This window comes from Mobula birostris, chromosome 7 (assembly GCF_030028105.1).
Source record: "Mobula birostris isolate sMobBir1 chromosome 7, sMobBir1.hap1, whole genome shotgun sequence".
NCBI lineage: Eukaryota > Metazoa > Chordata > Chondrichthyes > Myliobatiformes > Myliobatidae > Mobula > Mobula birostris.
In genome coordinates, this window is record NC_092376.1 from 46653621 (window position 1) to 46671373 (window position 17753).

A 17753-nucleotide genomic window follows, 5' to 3' on the forward strand; every position below is an offset into this window, starting at 1 on the left:
TTAGTTGAAGACGTTAGTGTTTGGGAACACTTGCACTAAACCACTGACATTTACCAGCAAGATTCAGTCTGGTGTTTTGAATATAATCTGTAGCCTAGAAATGTTCAGAGTAAATACTACTACAGTTATGTACATTTCCTTTATTGGGTATTTGTTTTTATAATATTGGAGAACTTTGATGAAAAATGCACGAGATTTTTTCATTTAGATCCAGAATTTTGCTATACAGGTGTCCCCCGCATTTCGAATGTTCGCTTTATGAAACCTGGCTGTTATGAAAGACCTACATTAGTTACCTGTTTTCACTAACAGAAGGTGTTTTCACTGTTACAAAAAAAGGCAGCGCGCGCCCCAAGCAGCCAAGCTCCTCCCCCAGAATGGCATTCTAGCCGGCATTGCTTAAACATGTGCCTGTGAGCAGCCGTTTGCAAGATGAGTTCTACAGTATCAGAAAAGCCTAAAAGAGCTCGTAAGGGTGTTACACTTAGCGTAAAACTAGACATAATTAAGCATTTCGATCATGGTGAACAAAGTAAGGACAAAGCGTGTTTGGCTTGTGAAAGTTGACGAAGATGATGTTGAAGAGGTTTTGGCATCCCATGACCAAGAACCAATAGTTGGAGAGCTGAAGTGATTGGAAGAGCAAAGGATAACAATCAAAACCGAATGCAGTAGCGAACGGACCGGAAGTGAAGTAGTCCAGGAACTGAACTTGAAGAAGATGACCTGCCTGCCCTGATGGAAACAGACGACAATGAGATGACACCCCAGTGTCCCACCACCCCAACCCCCGGGCCGCAGACCGATACCGATCCGCGGAGAATGCAGCGGTAGCCAGGACGTACCCAGCGCATCTTTAAGAAAAAAGCTGAAATAAACAAACTGATTAATTAGGTGCCGCCCGGCACGTAAATGTCAGCCCAGATTAGAGGCGATTGCTGGTTGTGTCTACCTTCGGATGGCAGGGGAAACCTGTACAACATCCTGAAATATATGGAATAATTTATTAAAAAAGTGAATGTTATTTGCTTATACAAAGCAAATTGTAAAGTTTTTTTTCATCAGCTAAGCATTTTAATAAATAGTTTTAAAATTGATCATTTGAGACAAGGGATTTGTAAACTTTAAAGGGGCAATTTAATCACTTTTATTCAATTTGTGGTTGCAGATTGAGTTTTGACTTGCTTTTAATCATTAAAAATTTAGCTGATCTGATTTGATTGTGGCAAAATGAAAGTAAGTAAATAATTTGACCAGAATATAATCCATGTGATAATTTATGATGGCAGATGTCATTCAATATTTGACCAAAATATTATGAACTGTACCATGGATATTGCTCTTGCAAAAATGTTTCAATGAAAATAGAGGTACAATAAGATGTTGATAATCTGCTATCTCACTATTTGGAAATATCAATGGTTTGGTATGTTGCACATCACACGTTGATTCCTGAGCTCTCTAACATTCTGTGGTACTGGTTACTGCCCATCGTTTCATCACTTGGACCCTGGGTCCTATGCTTCTTTCAGTAATTGAGCCCTGGTTCCTGTGCTGCCTTCCATTCGCTGGGGTCATAATTACTGCGTTCCCTTCTTACTCATCAGGGCCAAAAGTCTGACAAGCTCTAGCTCTGCATGCTGCAGTTTCTGGTTCTATTTCCCACACTCCTTTGAAACTTAACATGTTCAGCAGAAAGTTTATTGCTCTGTTATATAACATCCTTTTTAAAAGTGTATTGGACTTTTAAATACAATAATATCTGATAGTGCAGAACAGCTAATCATCCAACAGCACCCAAGTTCTGTGTGTATTAGACTAAGGGAGTTTTACTGTGTATAAATACAGTATGTAAAATATGTTTTATAAAATATATAAAGTGTGTGTGTGCGTGTGAGTCTGTGAACTATATTCAGTGTCATTATTCAAAATGTTCTATTTTGATTGTCAAGTGCATCAATGCATCCATAGTATTTAACCATTTTGAATTTCTGGGAGCACTGCATTCAAGCTGGTCAGTTACCTGTTTCTGTCTTTGCTATAGGAAATTAACAAAGAAATGAACACAACGTTGTTGGTGCACTTCTTTGGGAAAGAAGGAAACCTTAAGCTTCAGTATAAAGACTTTTATAGGTAAGTTCTCAGCCACTCTATTTACTAGCTATATTCTAGGAGAACACTGACCTTCAATACAAAGTTTCATAAACCTTGCACCCTCTAATCTTAAAATACAAAACATGAACAATGTGGCATTTCACAACAATTTGAGCAATTAGGTCACAGTATAAATGTGGCACGACAGCTGTTTTAACATGTTTTCTAAATCTTTGTGAGTAAGAAATCGCTGCCTACCACAGAGATAGAAAGCCCTAATTGAACTTGTACTCCCACATCTGACTGTTAAGAGCTCTAGGTCCTGTTTTTATGGTCTATTGCAGATAATTTTTCAACATTGGTAGCTGTTTGAGTACAATGAGGGAGTTACACATTGTCTTTATGGTTAAGGTATGTGCTCTTGATCACTCCATAAAAGCTGCTTAAAAGTTTGTTACATGCCAGTAAATCTGGCTTTGCACATTTATTTAGAAGATAAAAGGGTCAGCATGGTTTCTACCTTGGTTCAGATATCACTTTTCACCTAAATGGTATTTGTTGGTAAATCAACCAAATCATCTTTCTAGTTCTTAATGGAAAAAAAATGTGATTTTTATCTGATCTTTCTTCAAAACACTTTACCACACATAGGAAATCATTGTTGGCCATTGATCAAAGTGCCTGTGTGTTTTGAAAGGAGGTGACTGATGAACCATATGGACATATCTAATTGTTAGAAAGAAAGAAGTGATATTTTACAACAAGATTGTTTTGTTTTATGCCAGCGAGATGATATAGATTCAAAATGACAGAGGATTCAGTAAGAAGACTGGGCAGGGTTATTAAACTCCAATTGTATTACCATCTTTCTAAATTCCCCTTCAGCTTAGCCTGGAGGTGCAAACACTATAGAAGAGCAAGTTTTGACTGAAGGCAAAGCTTAGAGAATTGTCGTTAGAAGCAAAACATATAAGTTAAATATTTTAAAAGCTTTCCTAAGAGTATTAATTATGTTTATTTCAACAGTGTAGAGGTTATCTCTTTAGATTCTATTTGAGACCTTTGCAAATGGAGAGTATTGAGATTCATTTGAAAGATGAAGTGTAAAGCTTGTTTTGAAAATACTTGCTTTAAGTTTGTCAAAATACTTAACATGATTTTTTTATTTGATTCTTAATTATTTTTAATGTAGTTATGAAAAGAAATATTATCAGGAACTTTTTTTTTACTATTTAGATAATCCACTCAGTGGTTGCTTTATTAGGTACACCTACTCATTAATGCAAATATCTAATCAGCCAATCAAATGGCAGCAACTCAATGTATACAAGCATGCAGGTATGGTCAAGAGGTTCAGTTGTTATTCAGCCAAGAATCAGAATAGGGAAGAAATGTGATTAAGTGATTCTGACCGTGGAATGCTGGTGCCAGACAGGGTGGTTTGAGTATCTCAGAAACTGCTGGTCTCCTGGGATTTTCATGTACAACAGTCTCTTGAGTTTACAGAATTGGTGCATAAAACAAGAAAAACCATCCAGAGAGCAGCAGTTCCGTGGGCAAAAGCACCTTTTTAATGAGAGAGGTCAGAGGAGAATGACCAGACTGGTTCAAGTTGATAGGAAGGTGACACTAACTCAAGTAACTATGCACAACACGTCAAACCTTGAAGTGGATAGGCCACAGCAGCAGACCACACTGGGTTCCAGTCCTATGGCCAGCTTCTGAGGTATACTCCTGTACCTAATAAAGTGGCCACTGATTGGATATAAATAAAACTGTTAGACCAGTTGATTTCTGAGCATTACTATCCATTCTGGGAAAAAGTGCATATAGAGACTATGTGGAATTGAACAGATGACCACAGACCTGGATTTCCATCACTTTCTGTCAGTGCTGCTTCTTGGCAAGAGTGTTCAGTCAGGAATCCAGGCTTCTGTCTTTCACTCAGACATAGTGTTTAAAAAAGAAGTAAAAGCTTTCTAGTATACCAGCTTTCTACATGACATAAAGCAGAAACAACCCTCTAGTGAACACTAATCATCTAATCAAGAAGTGATCTAATGATGATTTTACCAGATCTGGAAGGATTTTTGTAAAGGGTAGAAAACAAAATTTCTTCAAAGGAATATGTAGGTTTTCTTTTTCACTTTGGGCATATTTTGCTATCTGAGTAGAGCTAGATTTAAAAGAAAATTAGATCAACTCAGAGAAAATTAGAAGGAATAAATGGGAAGAATTTAAAATGTTGGTTTCATTAAAAAGTTTTGACTGAATGGCAGAAAATTTATGCTTTAAATTCTCTTTTGACTAAATGCTTGGTTGGAGAAATCTCCACAGAACAACCATGTATCTTTATTATACCATCATTAATTGCATTTATGTGGCAGTCTAAAACTGTCAAATTAATGTTTCTGATATTATTTGTCCATTTCCCTTTTCTCTCATCCAACAAAACTAAATTTGTCTCACCATTTATTTTTCTTTTCTCTTGGGGACCTTAGCTCCTTGCTGGGGAAACAATTTTAAAGTTCAGGTTCCGTTTATTGTCATTCAACTGTACACATATACACCGCCAAACGAAACAACGTTCCTCCAGACAATGTGTGTAACACAGTACATATAACTCACACACATAACACATGAAGAAATATTACCACAAACAAATAATAAGGTGCATATACAAGTTAAAAGGAAACAGTATAATGCTACTGGTGCATCATACGTGAAGAGACCGTATGATGAGAATTTGCTGTATGTGGTGGCAGGGAGGTCAGTAGTTTTATGGCCTGAGGGAAGAAGCTGTTTCCCATCCTAGCAGTTCTTGTCCTAATGCTACAGTACCCCTTTCCTGATGGTAGGGGGGTCAAAGAGATTTTTGGATGAATGGGAGGGGTCAGTGACAACGCTAAGAGCCTCTTCAAATAACCATATTCATTAAAGAACTTTAGCGACGGATGTCACAGGATTAGCCACTATAAAGACCTCACAGCCAAGATGAGTTATTTTTACTTAATACAATATCCAGACACATGTTTACCAGAGGCATTCAATAATTAAGAAATAAAACAAAGATTGAGCTTCCCTGCTCCATAAATTGGAAATTTTCATGTCAATACGATCACCTTTCTTACTGCCAGGCAGAGTATAGTTTAACTCAGGACAGACTGGAACTGAAACTGGCACCTTCCTCATCATGAATTAGCTACTAATTAGATATACTTGCTATACATGAGAAGCTACAAAGAGAGCATGCAATTTTGTTTTCCCAATTCAAAAACATACTTGGACTGGATGGAGTCAGAATTGGTAACAAAATGGATATGGTTTATTAAACACAAATAGATGACTGAGCAACAGTGAGGACACAACTGATTGATATGAGCACCTTCAGACTGGGATAGGAGGAGGAAGGGTAGGGATAACCAATTAGTACACCTTAACGTTCGATTGTTCACCTGCCAGGAAATGCGTGTGTCAACATCTGTTAAAGACTAGTCAGGCATAGTTTCTATCCAGCCTTAGTTGAATAACCTACAAGCCCTCATAACAAAAATTAATGAAAAGTTGTATTAAAACATGATTGCAAAGTAATTCTGCTAACCAGACAGAGCTTATTTTGTTTGTTTAGGAAGCTGAGGGATGCAACATTTACATCAACTTGCACAGATAATGACTTAAGTCAAGCCGTACTTTTAATTATATATGAGATGCCTAGTGAGAAGTGTGATTTACAGGAACATAAAGCAGAAAGTGATGATGGGCTTAATGACTCGGCTGCCATAGGTGTGAATGAGTTACAGACTAAACTCATGACATATTCCCATAAACTATTGCTCCCCATTGTGTATCATATTCCTAACACATGTGGAGTTAAAACCAGCATTTCCCACTAATAATTTAAAAATGTGCAAATGTGCATGAACAGACAAAATTCTCATGGCAGGCAACAGCTACGCACCCAAAGCTTTTCTCAGGTACACTGCATTTTGTTGGTGAGCAGGTTAGAATTCTTTTGATTTTTGAATCCTAATGGAAAGTTTGACAGAAGAAAAGGGGTCACTTATGTAGCACTGTGTAATGTCAGGACCTCAAAGACAATCATGTACTTCACAAGTGCAGGAACTGATGTAACATAGGCAAAACAACAGTCTGTATGGCCACAGCAAGATCCAATGAAGAGCGTGAATGTAAGAGAGGTTCCCATATCACTGGGTCAAGAAACTCTGAGACAGTTAAACAATTATCCATATGCCAATGGTGCATCCACCTCAAAAATAAATACAGAATTTATTGGCCGTAGAAAAAGTAGAATTGATTACAGTTCAGCTTTGTTGCTTAATGTACAGGTAATTTTGCCCCTTACAGTACAAAATTTGCGATGTGATATACTGCTTTGAAGTTGTTTTTCTCTCCACAACAAGCACTTTTCTTTTGCAGGGGTTTTGCTTTTAGTTGCGTTTTAAATGTTTATTTATTTTAAGGTTACATCAAAGTTTTAACAAGTGAAATTGCATATTTATCATGTACAGCCTAAATCTTAATATTTAATCAGACCTGTGGTCAATACAAAATAAGCAAGAATTTTGTATCCAAACAAAATGAGACTGGCTTAGAAATTAAACAGCTGTAAATTAAGAATTGGTGATAGCATTTCATTTTTAGCCATTGTCTATTAAAAGTTTATCCAGATATTATCAACAATCATCCCGCCAGTGGTGAAAAATTACCTTAGAACTAAGAAACTTAAGCTGGGAAGTTTGAAGCCTGGGGCAATGAATTTAAACCTTGCCTTTTGGATCCAGTTGTTCTGCATCAGTTTTAATCCAACCAAATCCAGCTGAATATTCTGATGATTGGTTCCAAAGCTCTTATAAATACCCTGTTTACAAAACCTTCAATACTGCCTTACAAAATGTGCCGACAAAGTATATCCTTGAATGCCTATTAATGCATTAGTTCTGGATAAAGTGCCCCTGTATCACAACACTGTTAGGATTCTAATCGTAGACTTATTCGCTATGAATCAGTTCCAATTTAGTGTATTAAATTTTTCAAGCGGCAAGAACGCTACCATTTGAAATTTTCACTGAGACATGACGAATTATACTTTCTGTTTACATTTGTTTCTAGTAAGTATTTGAGTGAATATATTTCTTCATGCTTTATGTCAGGATTTGCTGGAATTTAATATAGACAAAACAATAAAATTTCCAGACTACTTTGAAATTCTTTAAAAGTATATGCAGGGTTAACCAATTTTGCTCATCGTTAAACTCTGGGCTCTTTTCCAGGCAACTGTATTTTAAACTGGCTTTACAACTTGGCGGCCTTCTCAAGGCAGTTTATATAAGTTATCAGCTAAACTGGTTGATGAATGGGTGAGGGAGAAACAGGATGGCAGGAATTATTCTGTTACTAAAGCACAATTCCTTTCTGCCACTTGTAACTAATGTTAACTATGGTGTTCACTAATGTTAACTATGTCACATGAACTATTTGCATTAATTGAGTTCCCTCAAAGGGCAAAACAGCTAGGTTAATCCTTTTGGAATAACTTATATGTTGCAAGTACACTACTTTCAACTCACACCCATTTAATGGTTAGGTCCACTAGTTTATTTATTGACTATTTTCTTTACATTTTCTTGATTGATTTGAAGGAGGGACTCAATATAAGAAATGTGTAATCTTTCAAAAGTACCTACTGCAGTTTGTCCATAAAATAATTTGCAATAATGATTGTTTTCTGTGGGAAAAGATATAGCCAGCTCAAAGTCAATAATGTGTGTTTTATTTATCAACAGCACAAAGTAAATACTATCTTTCACACACATGGCTGTTACTGCTATTTGTTGATCATGTGGATTTAAGTTTCCTTTAGTAAGTGCCTTTGAAAAGCTTCTACCACCATCTGCTGGTTGTATTCTTCACCATATTTTGGACCTCTGTATCCAATTTTAAACACAATTTATTGGACTTTCCTCAGTGGTCAGGTTTGTTTAATGATACAGAGTCTAAGGGAATGTTATACTGCATTTATTTCTAAGCCAGTCTGAGATAGATATATAGTTGTGAGAAACCCATGCTTCTTGGTACATTCTCTGTATATTAAAAAAAAACACTGGAATTGCAAATTGTTTTAATGAGTTAGAAACTTACTGTGTCAATTACCTATTTTTTTGATGCCTATAAAAAGTATTCACTAATTATTAAGATAATTAGTTAAATGGAGATGACCTGTGTGCAGGCAAGGTGTTTCAATTGATTATTATCAAAATACTTCTGTATCTAGAAGGTCTAACTTCTGGTGAGTAAATATCCTAGCAAAAACTAGACCATGAAGACAGAAGAACACTCCAGGCAACTCCAGCAAAGGTTATTGAAAAGCACGACTCAGGACATGGATACAAGAATATTTCCAGGTCACTGAATATCCCTTGGAGTGTAGTTAAGTCATCATCAAGAAATGGAAAGAATATGGCACAGTTGTAGATCTGCCTACACCAGGCCGTCCTGAAAAACTGAGTAACTGTGCAAGAAGGGGACCAGTGAAGAAGGCCACCAAGAGACCTATGACAACTCTGGAGGAGTTACAAGCGTCAGTGGCTGAGCTGGGGGACACTACACATACAACTGTTGACTGGGTTCTTCACCAGCCCCAGCATTTTGGGAGAGTGGCAAAGAGAAAGCCACTTTTTAAAAGAACTCGCATGAAATCTCAGCTAGAGTTTGCTAGAAGGCACATGGAAGACTCTGAAGTCAGCTGGAAGAAGGTTCTATAGTCTGATGAAACCAAATTTGAGCTTTTCGGCCACATCATCAAAAACACACCATCTCTACTATGAAGCAAGGTGGTGGCTGCATCATGCTGTGGGGATGCTTCACTGCAACAGGCCCTGGAAGGCTTGTAAAGGTGGAGGGTAAAATGAATGCAGCAAAATACAGAGAAATCCTGGAGGAAAACCTGATGTAGTCTGCAAGAGAACTGCCACTTGAGAAGATATGTTTTCCAGCAAGATTTGTTTTCCAAAAACAACAAAGTTAATGTCCTGCAGAGATGAAGTCAGAGTCCAGACCTCAATCCATTTTAGAATTTGTGGCTGGACTTGAAAAGGGCTGTTCACTCACAATCCCCATGCAATCTGACAGAGCTTGAGCGGTTTTGTAAAGAAGAATGGGGAAAAATTGCAGTGTTCAGATATGCAAAGCTGATAGAGACCAATGCACACAGACTCAAGGCTGTATTACTGCCAAAGGTGCACCTACTAAATATTGACTTGAAGTAGGTGAGTACTTATGCAAACTATTAGTTTGTATTTTATATTTGTAATTAATTGAGACCAATTTGTAGAGATCTGTTTTCACTTTGGCACGAAAGAGTCTTTTCTGTCGATCTGTGTCAAAAAAAGCCAAATTAGATCCACTGTGATTCAATGTTGTAAAACAATAAACATGAAAACTTCCAAGGGCAGGGGCTGAATACTTTTTATAGGGATTGTATGCATACTTTTTGATGCAAATAATTTCCTTGTTCTGTACTTTTTAATATAACTTCCTTCAGAAACAAAAGTGCCAATAACACACTCTCAGAGTAAATGACAAACAAAAAAATCCACGTTTTTCAGATAGAAGTCTCTGTTTTTGTTAATCAGTATTCTACAGCTTCAGCGTTTTGAGGTCAGGCAGTCAGGGTCTGTGGCAGGTGTCCAGACAACCACGTTTAGTTATCGCTTGAGATGTAACAGCAGCTCATAAAACTCACAAAGATATGGGTCTGTAATACCCTTACATCCCTGCAGCTTTCATCTGTTATTATCAATTCAGAAATATTCACGGAAAAGACTTCCTTATTAAATATTTCCAAGAGCTGGCAGAAAACTTAATTCAGAAGAGAGGTTAATATTGTTGTGTAATATCTGTTCATACTTCAGTCATGTTCACATTAAACGAATAGAACCAGATCAAATAAAAGCAGTCTGTTCTGGAATTTACCACGTTTATTTTGCAAGGCAAACTGCAGAGTATTAGCACAACAGAAAGAAACTGCACGTGTACAAGTTTGGACATGGATACTTGTTTAATTAATTTTCAGTCGGTCTTTTGACTTAGACTAGGAAAAGGGTTTTATACAAAAGCTGCATTGTTGGTTTGTATGGGTGGACTAAATACTCTCTGAAGATTGCCAGTAGTTTATAAAAATAGCTGTTGGTGGTTGCCAGTTGGCATTGCTGAGGGAGGAACCACCTTCTCTGCAGTTCTCCCTGATGCTGGAGGTATTAGCATAATTGTTACTGCCAATAGCTTTGCAATGTTATTGTAATACAAGCTGAGTACCCTTTATCCAAAATTCCCAACTCCAAAAACCTCTGAAATCCAATTTTTTAGTGCTGACGTGACATAGTAAATGGAAAATTCGACAAGATGCTGGAAAGTTTCCCAAGCGATGCACAGGTCTCTGTGCACCACAGACAGCTCAGAGAGGTGACTTTACATCTATAATGAACAGAAGTTAATGAAAATTACAAAAACATTGCATAAAATAAAAAGTGAAGTTCTCAGTTGTGTATTGTTAGTGTCGGAGTAAACATATGCCGCTTAACGGTATGCTGATCATGACGATCTATCACAACAAACTGAAAATTGAAGGTGATTGTCGATATTCAGCAGGATGGTTGCAGAAATTTAAGAAATAGCATGGTGTCAATTTTTTTAATTGTCTATTGATCACAAAAATCTAGCACCAGAACAAGTCTATGATACTATCTCTTTTTTCCGTTAGTCCTGACGAAGGGTCTCAACCCGAAACGTCGACTGTAAATCCTTCTTACCCCATCCCTATTTATTTATTTTCTCTCTTTCCCTCTTACAATAACTCTTTACCTATTCTCCATCTTCCTGTGGTGCTTCCCTCCCCCTTTCTTTCTTCCAAGACCTTCCATCCCATGATACTCCTCCTTCCCCAGCCTTGTATCCCTTTTGCCAATCACCTGTCCAGCTCTTGGCTTCATCCCTCCCCCTCCTGTCTTCGCCTATCATTTTGGGTCTCCCCCTCCCCCTCCCACTTTCAAATCTCTTACTATCTTTTTTCTATTAGTCCTGACGAAGGATCTCGACCCGAAACGTCGACTGTACTTCTTCCTATAGATGCTGCCTGGCCTGCTGCGTTCACCAGCATTTTGTATGTGTTGCTTGAATTTCCAGCATCTGCAGATTTTCTCGTGTTGAAGTCTATGATACTGATTGTTTTTATACTTTACATAAAACTTATATCGTACATATTTGTGATGAACAAGTGTAAGGCAAAGACTGTCTACTGCTAGCACAAAAATTCAGAGTTGTATATGATGGTAATCCCAAGCTATCTCATTATATATTCCAAAATTGGAAACATTTCAGATGAGAGTACTCAACCTGTACTATGAAATGAGAAGCACAATGCTACAATCTTATCAGTATGATGCTTTTAATAAACTTAACACCATGTCTGTCTAATTTATTATATGTCTGAGAGAAAGACATGAGAAATTCTTCCCTCGCCACCGTGGGTTATTCAGCTAATAACCTGACAGCTGCCTGATGTTTGAGCTTCCATATTTCATATGTGCCCCATTGTTTATCACAAGTGATGCTTGGTGGTACCATTGCTACACACGTCATTATCTTTCATAGATAATTTAACAGTCAGTGTCTAAATTTATTCAGTCAAGTTTCAATATCAAGTTTCCTCAGATATATAAAGATTAAAAGAGAAGCAAGAATGGATATCAGATTACTGGAAAATGTCCCTGGAGAAGTAGTAATGGCAGACAAACAGAATAGGTATTTTCCATCAGTCTTCACTGTGGAAGATACCAGCAACATGCCAGAAATGTGAGAGAGGCAGGGGCAGAAGTAAGTGTAGTTGTTATTACTGAGAAGGAGGTGCTTTGGAAGCTGAAAATTCTGAGGGTAGATAAGTCACCTGAACTGGAAGAACTACACCACCACTTTAGGAGGGAGGTAGCTGAAGAGGTTGTTGAGGCATTAAAGATAAAGCCTGGATGATGTATATGGAAACATACAGTTAAATGTGTATTTGAATGGACGAGCAACAGTGTCCAAGTATGTGCTGGGGGCAGTCCACAAGCATTGCCATGACTTTGGTACCACAACTTACTAACCCTAACCCATATGCCTTCGGAATGTGGGAGGAAATTGGAGCACCGGAAAGAAACTTACACTGTCACGGGCAGAATGTGCATATTCCTTGCAAATAGCAGCGGAACAGAATTCGAATTGCTGCTGCAGTAATTGTGTTAGCTAATCACTGCATTGCCTTCGTAGTGATGCCTCAAGAATCACTAGAGTCAGAGGACTAGAAAAGCACACATGTCACTCTGCTCTTTAAGTAGGCTGGGTGGGGGGGAGCAAAAAATGGAAAATTATTAGATGACCAGCATGACTTCACTGGGTGGTAAGATTTTGGACTTCTGTAAGCAGTTTTGGGCCCTATATCAAAGGAAAGATGTGCTATAATTGGAAAAGATCCACACGAGGTTTACAAGAAATGATTGGGAGTATTAATATATAAGGAGCATTTGATGGCTCTGGGCCTGTACTCACTGGAGTTTAGAAGAATGAGAGGGGATCTCATTGAAACCTATCGAATATTGAAAGGCCAAGATAGAGTGAATGTGGAGGGGATGTTTCCTATAGTGGGGTGTCTAGGACCAGAGGGCACAGCCTCAGAATACAAGAACGTCCCTTTAGAACAGAAAGGAGGAGGAATTTCTTTAGCCAGGGGGTGGTGAATCTGTGGAATTCATTGCCACGGACAGCTGTGGAGGCCAAGTCATTGGGTGTATTTAAAATGGAGGTTGATATGGTCTTTATTTGTAAGGGTATCAAAGGTTACAGGGAGAAGACAGGAGAACAGGGTTGAGAGAGAAAATAAAACAGCCATGATCTAATGGCAGAGCAGATGCAATGGGCCAAATGGCCAAATGCTGCTCGTGTCTTATGGGTCTTACATTTGCAGCATGGAATTTTATTCCTTCTCAATCTATCAAGGCACTGCATAACATACCCTTCCCTCTAGTATATCTGCCTCATGCTTTTACAATCAAGCCAAGGGATTATTTCATGACAGTTGAAAACTGGGCACTGATAACTATCATAGACTGGACTCTTTCCAGGCATTCACTGAAACCTAATTTCTAGCCAGGGCAATTCAACCACACATTCTAGCACCTTACTGTGCTGTGCATTGTTAGAAATGTGAGCACCTTCCTTTGGCATAACGTTAAGAAAATCTTCCCTAACTCTGGGAATATACACCAGTGTATCCAAAAGTGATAGACCTTTTTTTTAAATTGGTGGTTATTTGTCACAATAAGTTGTATTTAGTAAATCTCTGTGATGAGAACTTCCTATCAAATCTGGGTAGCTGCGTAGTACACAGCATTTATGATTAAATGGGAAGTGGTAGAATAGGATGTGGGTGGGTGGTGAAGATGAAAGGAGAAGATGTAAACCAAAAACTTGCCTGAAATTATCAGAAGATAATAAACTGAATTGTTAAAAATGTGAAAGCTTATTATCTGAAATTGTTAAATTGGACAATACATAAAGAAGGCTAGTCAGAAGATACATGTTTTTCCTTAGGCTTCATTGAAACCATGTAAGAAGTCAAAGTGAATGGGATAGACAATGAATGTGATAGGTAATTGATACCTCATGGTCATGATTATGGACTGATTGAAAATTCCACAAATACTGTGTTTGGTCTCCACAATATCATGTACAGTGAAGTCAGTGAAAATTGCACAGAGACAGCACTGATTCTAGCTGTGTGGCTGCAGCTCCACTAGTGCCTGTAAGGATTCAGTAATGAATGCTGCGATAGCCCCAAAGGAGGTCAAAAGATTAGTACAGAAGGAAGTTGTAGGCTTATCTTGCAGGGAATCAAGGAATGGATAACATCAAAAGGATAGGAAGATTTAGGAATGTCATAGGCACTGGTAGCAAATTGGAGAGTCAGAGGATCTGAACAGAAAAATATGATAAGTGATAATATCAGAGAAATAGGGGTGAGGGGGGAGAATATGTGAAATAGAATTTAAAATTTGGAGTACAATTTGCCTGTCCAATCATGTTGATAATTGAAGATGTAGAATATACAGTATATGCCCTAACAATACACAGTGGTACTTTTGGTACTTTTCCTCATGCATGATTCTCCCAGAATATACACATACTATTTAACTCCACTAATCTCTGCAGTAGTGATCTCTCAATTCCATTTTGGATTTTTTGATGACTATATTGATGACATCTAGTTATGTTCTTCCTCTCAAGTAGAAACATTCTCTAGTATCTATTATACTAAAACCTTGCATTATATTGAGAGACCTGTATTAGAACTTCTCAGCCATCCTTTCTGAGAAGCCCAATCTCTTCATCATTTCCTCAAGTAAACTGACCATAAAAAAATTGTCCTGTAATCTTTTTCAAAGCCAATGATTTCTTCGATATTATTTTCCATCTTTTCATACTGTGCCTACTGCTCCAAATAATTATATATCTTATTACTTGCAATTAATGTATTTCTTCCCTTCTAACTTTTAAACATATTTTAAAGGTAGGATCTACTATTTAAGTAGTATTGATATGTATCACACTGTTAGGAGTGGCTTGGCCTCGGGTACTCTTATCCACTGTATATACCAGCTGCAATTCTCATTAACGAAGCTACAAAGCCAATAAAATCTACTTGTGCCCTTTCGTTGGAAAGCATTCTACGATGTTTGAAGTGGTACGAATGTGGTTAGCTTTATGTCCTCTACATTCCAAAGCACACCTGGTGAAATGAAAAAATGCAAATCACATAATTGGCATGCCTCAGAAGTATAAAGGTGATGCTTTTAACTGCATTCAATTTGCTATTGATTTTTGTGCATAATCTGCCTTATTGAACAACTATTTCAAATGTCCGAATGTCACTTATTTTTATGAAGTTTAGTTGAAGGTTAACAATTCTGATCTTCACTATTGATTGGCATTATAATTTTGTTTATTAATTCAACTGACTTGATTTTGCAACAGATTCATGAGCAGTCTGCAATATTGCACCCTGAAGCTGACAGCAAAGAAGTGGGTTAATCACTTGCACAATTAAACTTACAAATCCATAAATGGCTTTCCATAAATACCTCCACAGAGTAACCTCTTGTCATCTTCATCAACATAATCAATCAAAAATGATCAAACTGGAAAGAACACATCTATACTAACAATTCTTTAAATGAAACATATCAATTTGTAACAAAGATTATTGTAAGCACTAACTGGAAAAAGATTGTTAGATACTTCTGCATATGATATTTCGTCGGGTCATAGGAAGTCTTGTTTTGTCACAGCACTGAGCCACTTTTAGCCCCTCACTACCACTCTACATGATTATCTCTCCCCATAACCTCACCATGCCCTGTTTGAGACAGGCAGGGAAACCACACTCTCTGTACTGTGTGTGCATTCTATAGGTAAAACTGTTTGGTTCCAACTTGATGCCATTAAATCAGCATGGGAAATAGGAAAGTGTTCATTTTTCAAACTTGGGATACTTTGGAAAAATGGGATAAAAATGTTGTTGTAGCTTCATTGTGATACTCTGTCTCAGTCCAATCTAGACAATGTCTTAACACAGCTTTTAAGTAATTTTGCAAACTGAGCTCACCATTGAACACTGTCGTTGCATACAACATAATTGACAAATTGCCCCACACAATTAACTATCCCTTCCTAAAACATGGTTATTGACTATGTATGACCTGCAGGTTTCTCCAAATCAAGTAAAGGAGGACAAATTGGAATTGGAGACTCAATAGAAATTAATAAATTATACAGTTCACAGCTTATTGCCTATTATCTTTGCAGCCCAGTCTGGAACCAGTAATAGATTTCCTGCAATTTTCATTCTCTTGGATATGTAAATAGGTTATACACTATTTACCTGGGAATAAAACAAGCCAATTTGTGAATAATGTGAACTGAACAGATCAAGGGAAAATAAAGATCCAAATGACGCTGGAAATCTGAAATTAAAAACAAATGGAAATGCTGGAAAAACTTGGGTCATGCATCACCTATGGAAAGAGAAACAGATAATTTTTCAGATTGAAATGAGAATTGAGGAAGAGCGAAAAAAATTAACCTGTAGACTTTTCAGCACCTTAAGAAATAAGACTAAATTGCTATCTCCCTCTTTGATCTGATTAAGCATCTTTCACCTGAAGTATTAACTGTTTCTTTTTCCACAGATACTGCTGATCTACTGAATTTTTCCCCAGCATTTTCTGTATTTTTTAGAATAAGTGTTCCTCCCAGAAACTCTGGTTTCTTTACTGACCCTGTTGTCTGCTCTTGCTTTTGCATATATTTTATATGCTTTCAGTACCTGTGTTTATCAGAAACTATCTTTTCCTTTCTAAAGATACCTAATAATTTTCAGTGTTGACATTGTTTCTGTTTATAATGAAACTTACTGCCTCTACTAAGCTTCTTAACCCTAACACAAAAGGCTTAGTTGTACCCTTAAGGAAGACAGTGAATGTATACATAACAATCAAGCCCATAAATAAAGCATCCATATAGTCAAATGAAAACATTTTGTATTGCATATATTCAATGATGAAATATATTCAACAGTGTGCTGTATGAATGAAAGAAAGTAATTGGCCTGGTAAAGACACTTTACAGTTATGAAGGCATTGCTGACAAGGTTAGCATTCAGTACCCATCCCTAGTTACAAAGGTTTGGTAGTTTTATAGTCACAATCACTGATACAACGTGTTTTTGAATTAGCAATTTATGTGATTATTTCATTTAAATTCTCCAAATATCACATTTTCAGGTTATTTGTCCAAGTTTCTACATTACTCATGAACAAACAATAAAACTGCAGATGCTGGAATCTGAAATAAAAACAGCAATACTCGAAAAACAAAGCCAGTCAAGCACTATCCATAGAAGGAGAAATCAGAAAATGTTTCAGAATAAAAACCTTTCATAAGGACCAAGAAAGAGAGAAATCAGAATCAGGTTCAATGTCCATTTAAAAATCGGATGGCAGAGCAGAAGAAGCTGTTCCTGAATCACTGAGTGTGTGCCTTTGGCTTCTGTACTTTCTTCCTGACAGTAGCAATGAGACAAGGATATGTCTTGGGTGGTGGGGGTCCTTAATGATGGACCCCGCCTTCCTAAGGCACCGCTTCTTGAAGGTGTCTTGGATACTACAGCGGATAATGCCCATCATGGAGCTGACTGATCTTACAACTCTTTGCAGCTTACTTTGATCCTGTGCAGTAGCTCCTCTGTACCAGACAGTGATGCAACCACTTAGAATGCTCTCCATGGTACATCTGTAGAAATTTGTAAGTGCTTTTGGTGACGTAACTCAAACTCGTAATGAAACATAGCCATTGTCGTGCCTTCTTTATAGCTGCATCAATATGTTGCGTTCAGGCTAAGTCCTCAGAGATGCTGACACCCAGGAACTTGAAATTGCTCACTCTCTCCACGTCTGATCCCTCTGTGAGGATTGGTTTGTGTTCCTTCATCTTACCCTTTATGAAGTCCACATTCTGCTCTTTGGTCTTGCCGATGTTGAGTGCAAGGTTTT

The 17753-nt window shown here is 37.5% G+C and overlaps 1 protein-coding gene across 1 annotated transcript in view; it reads left to right on the forward strand.

The window, feature by feature from the left end:
• The window catches only part of micu2 (mitochondrial calcium uptake 2), a 422357-nt gene that overhangs the window by 385846 nt on the left and 18758 nt on the right, over positions 1-17753 (forward strand). The window contains exon 9 of the mRNA XM_072263053.1: positions 2045-2133. Coding sequence (XP_072119154.1) covers positions 2045-2133 — 89 coding nt within the window. The remainder of the gene's footprint in view (positions 1-2044; positions 2134-17753) is intronic.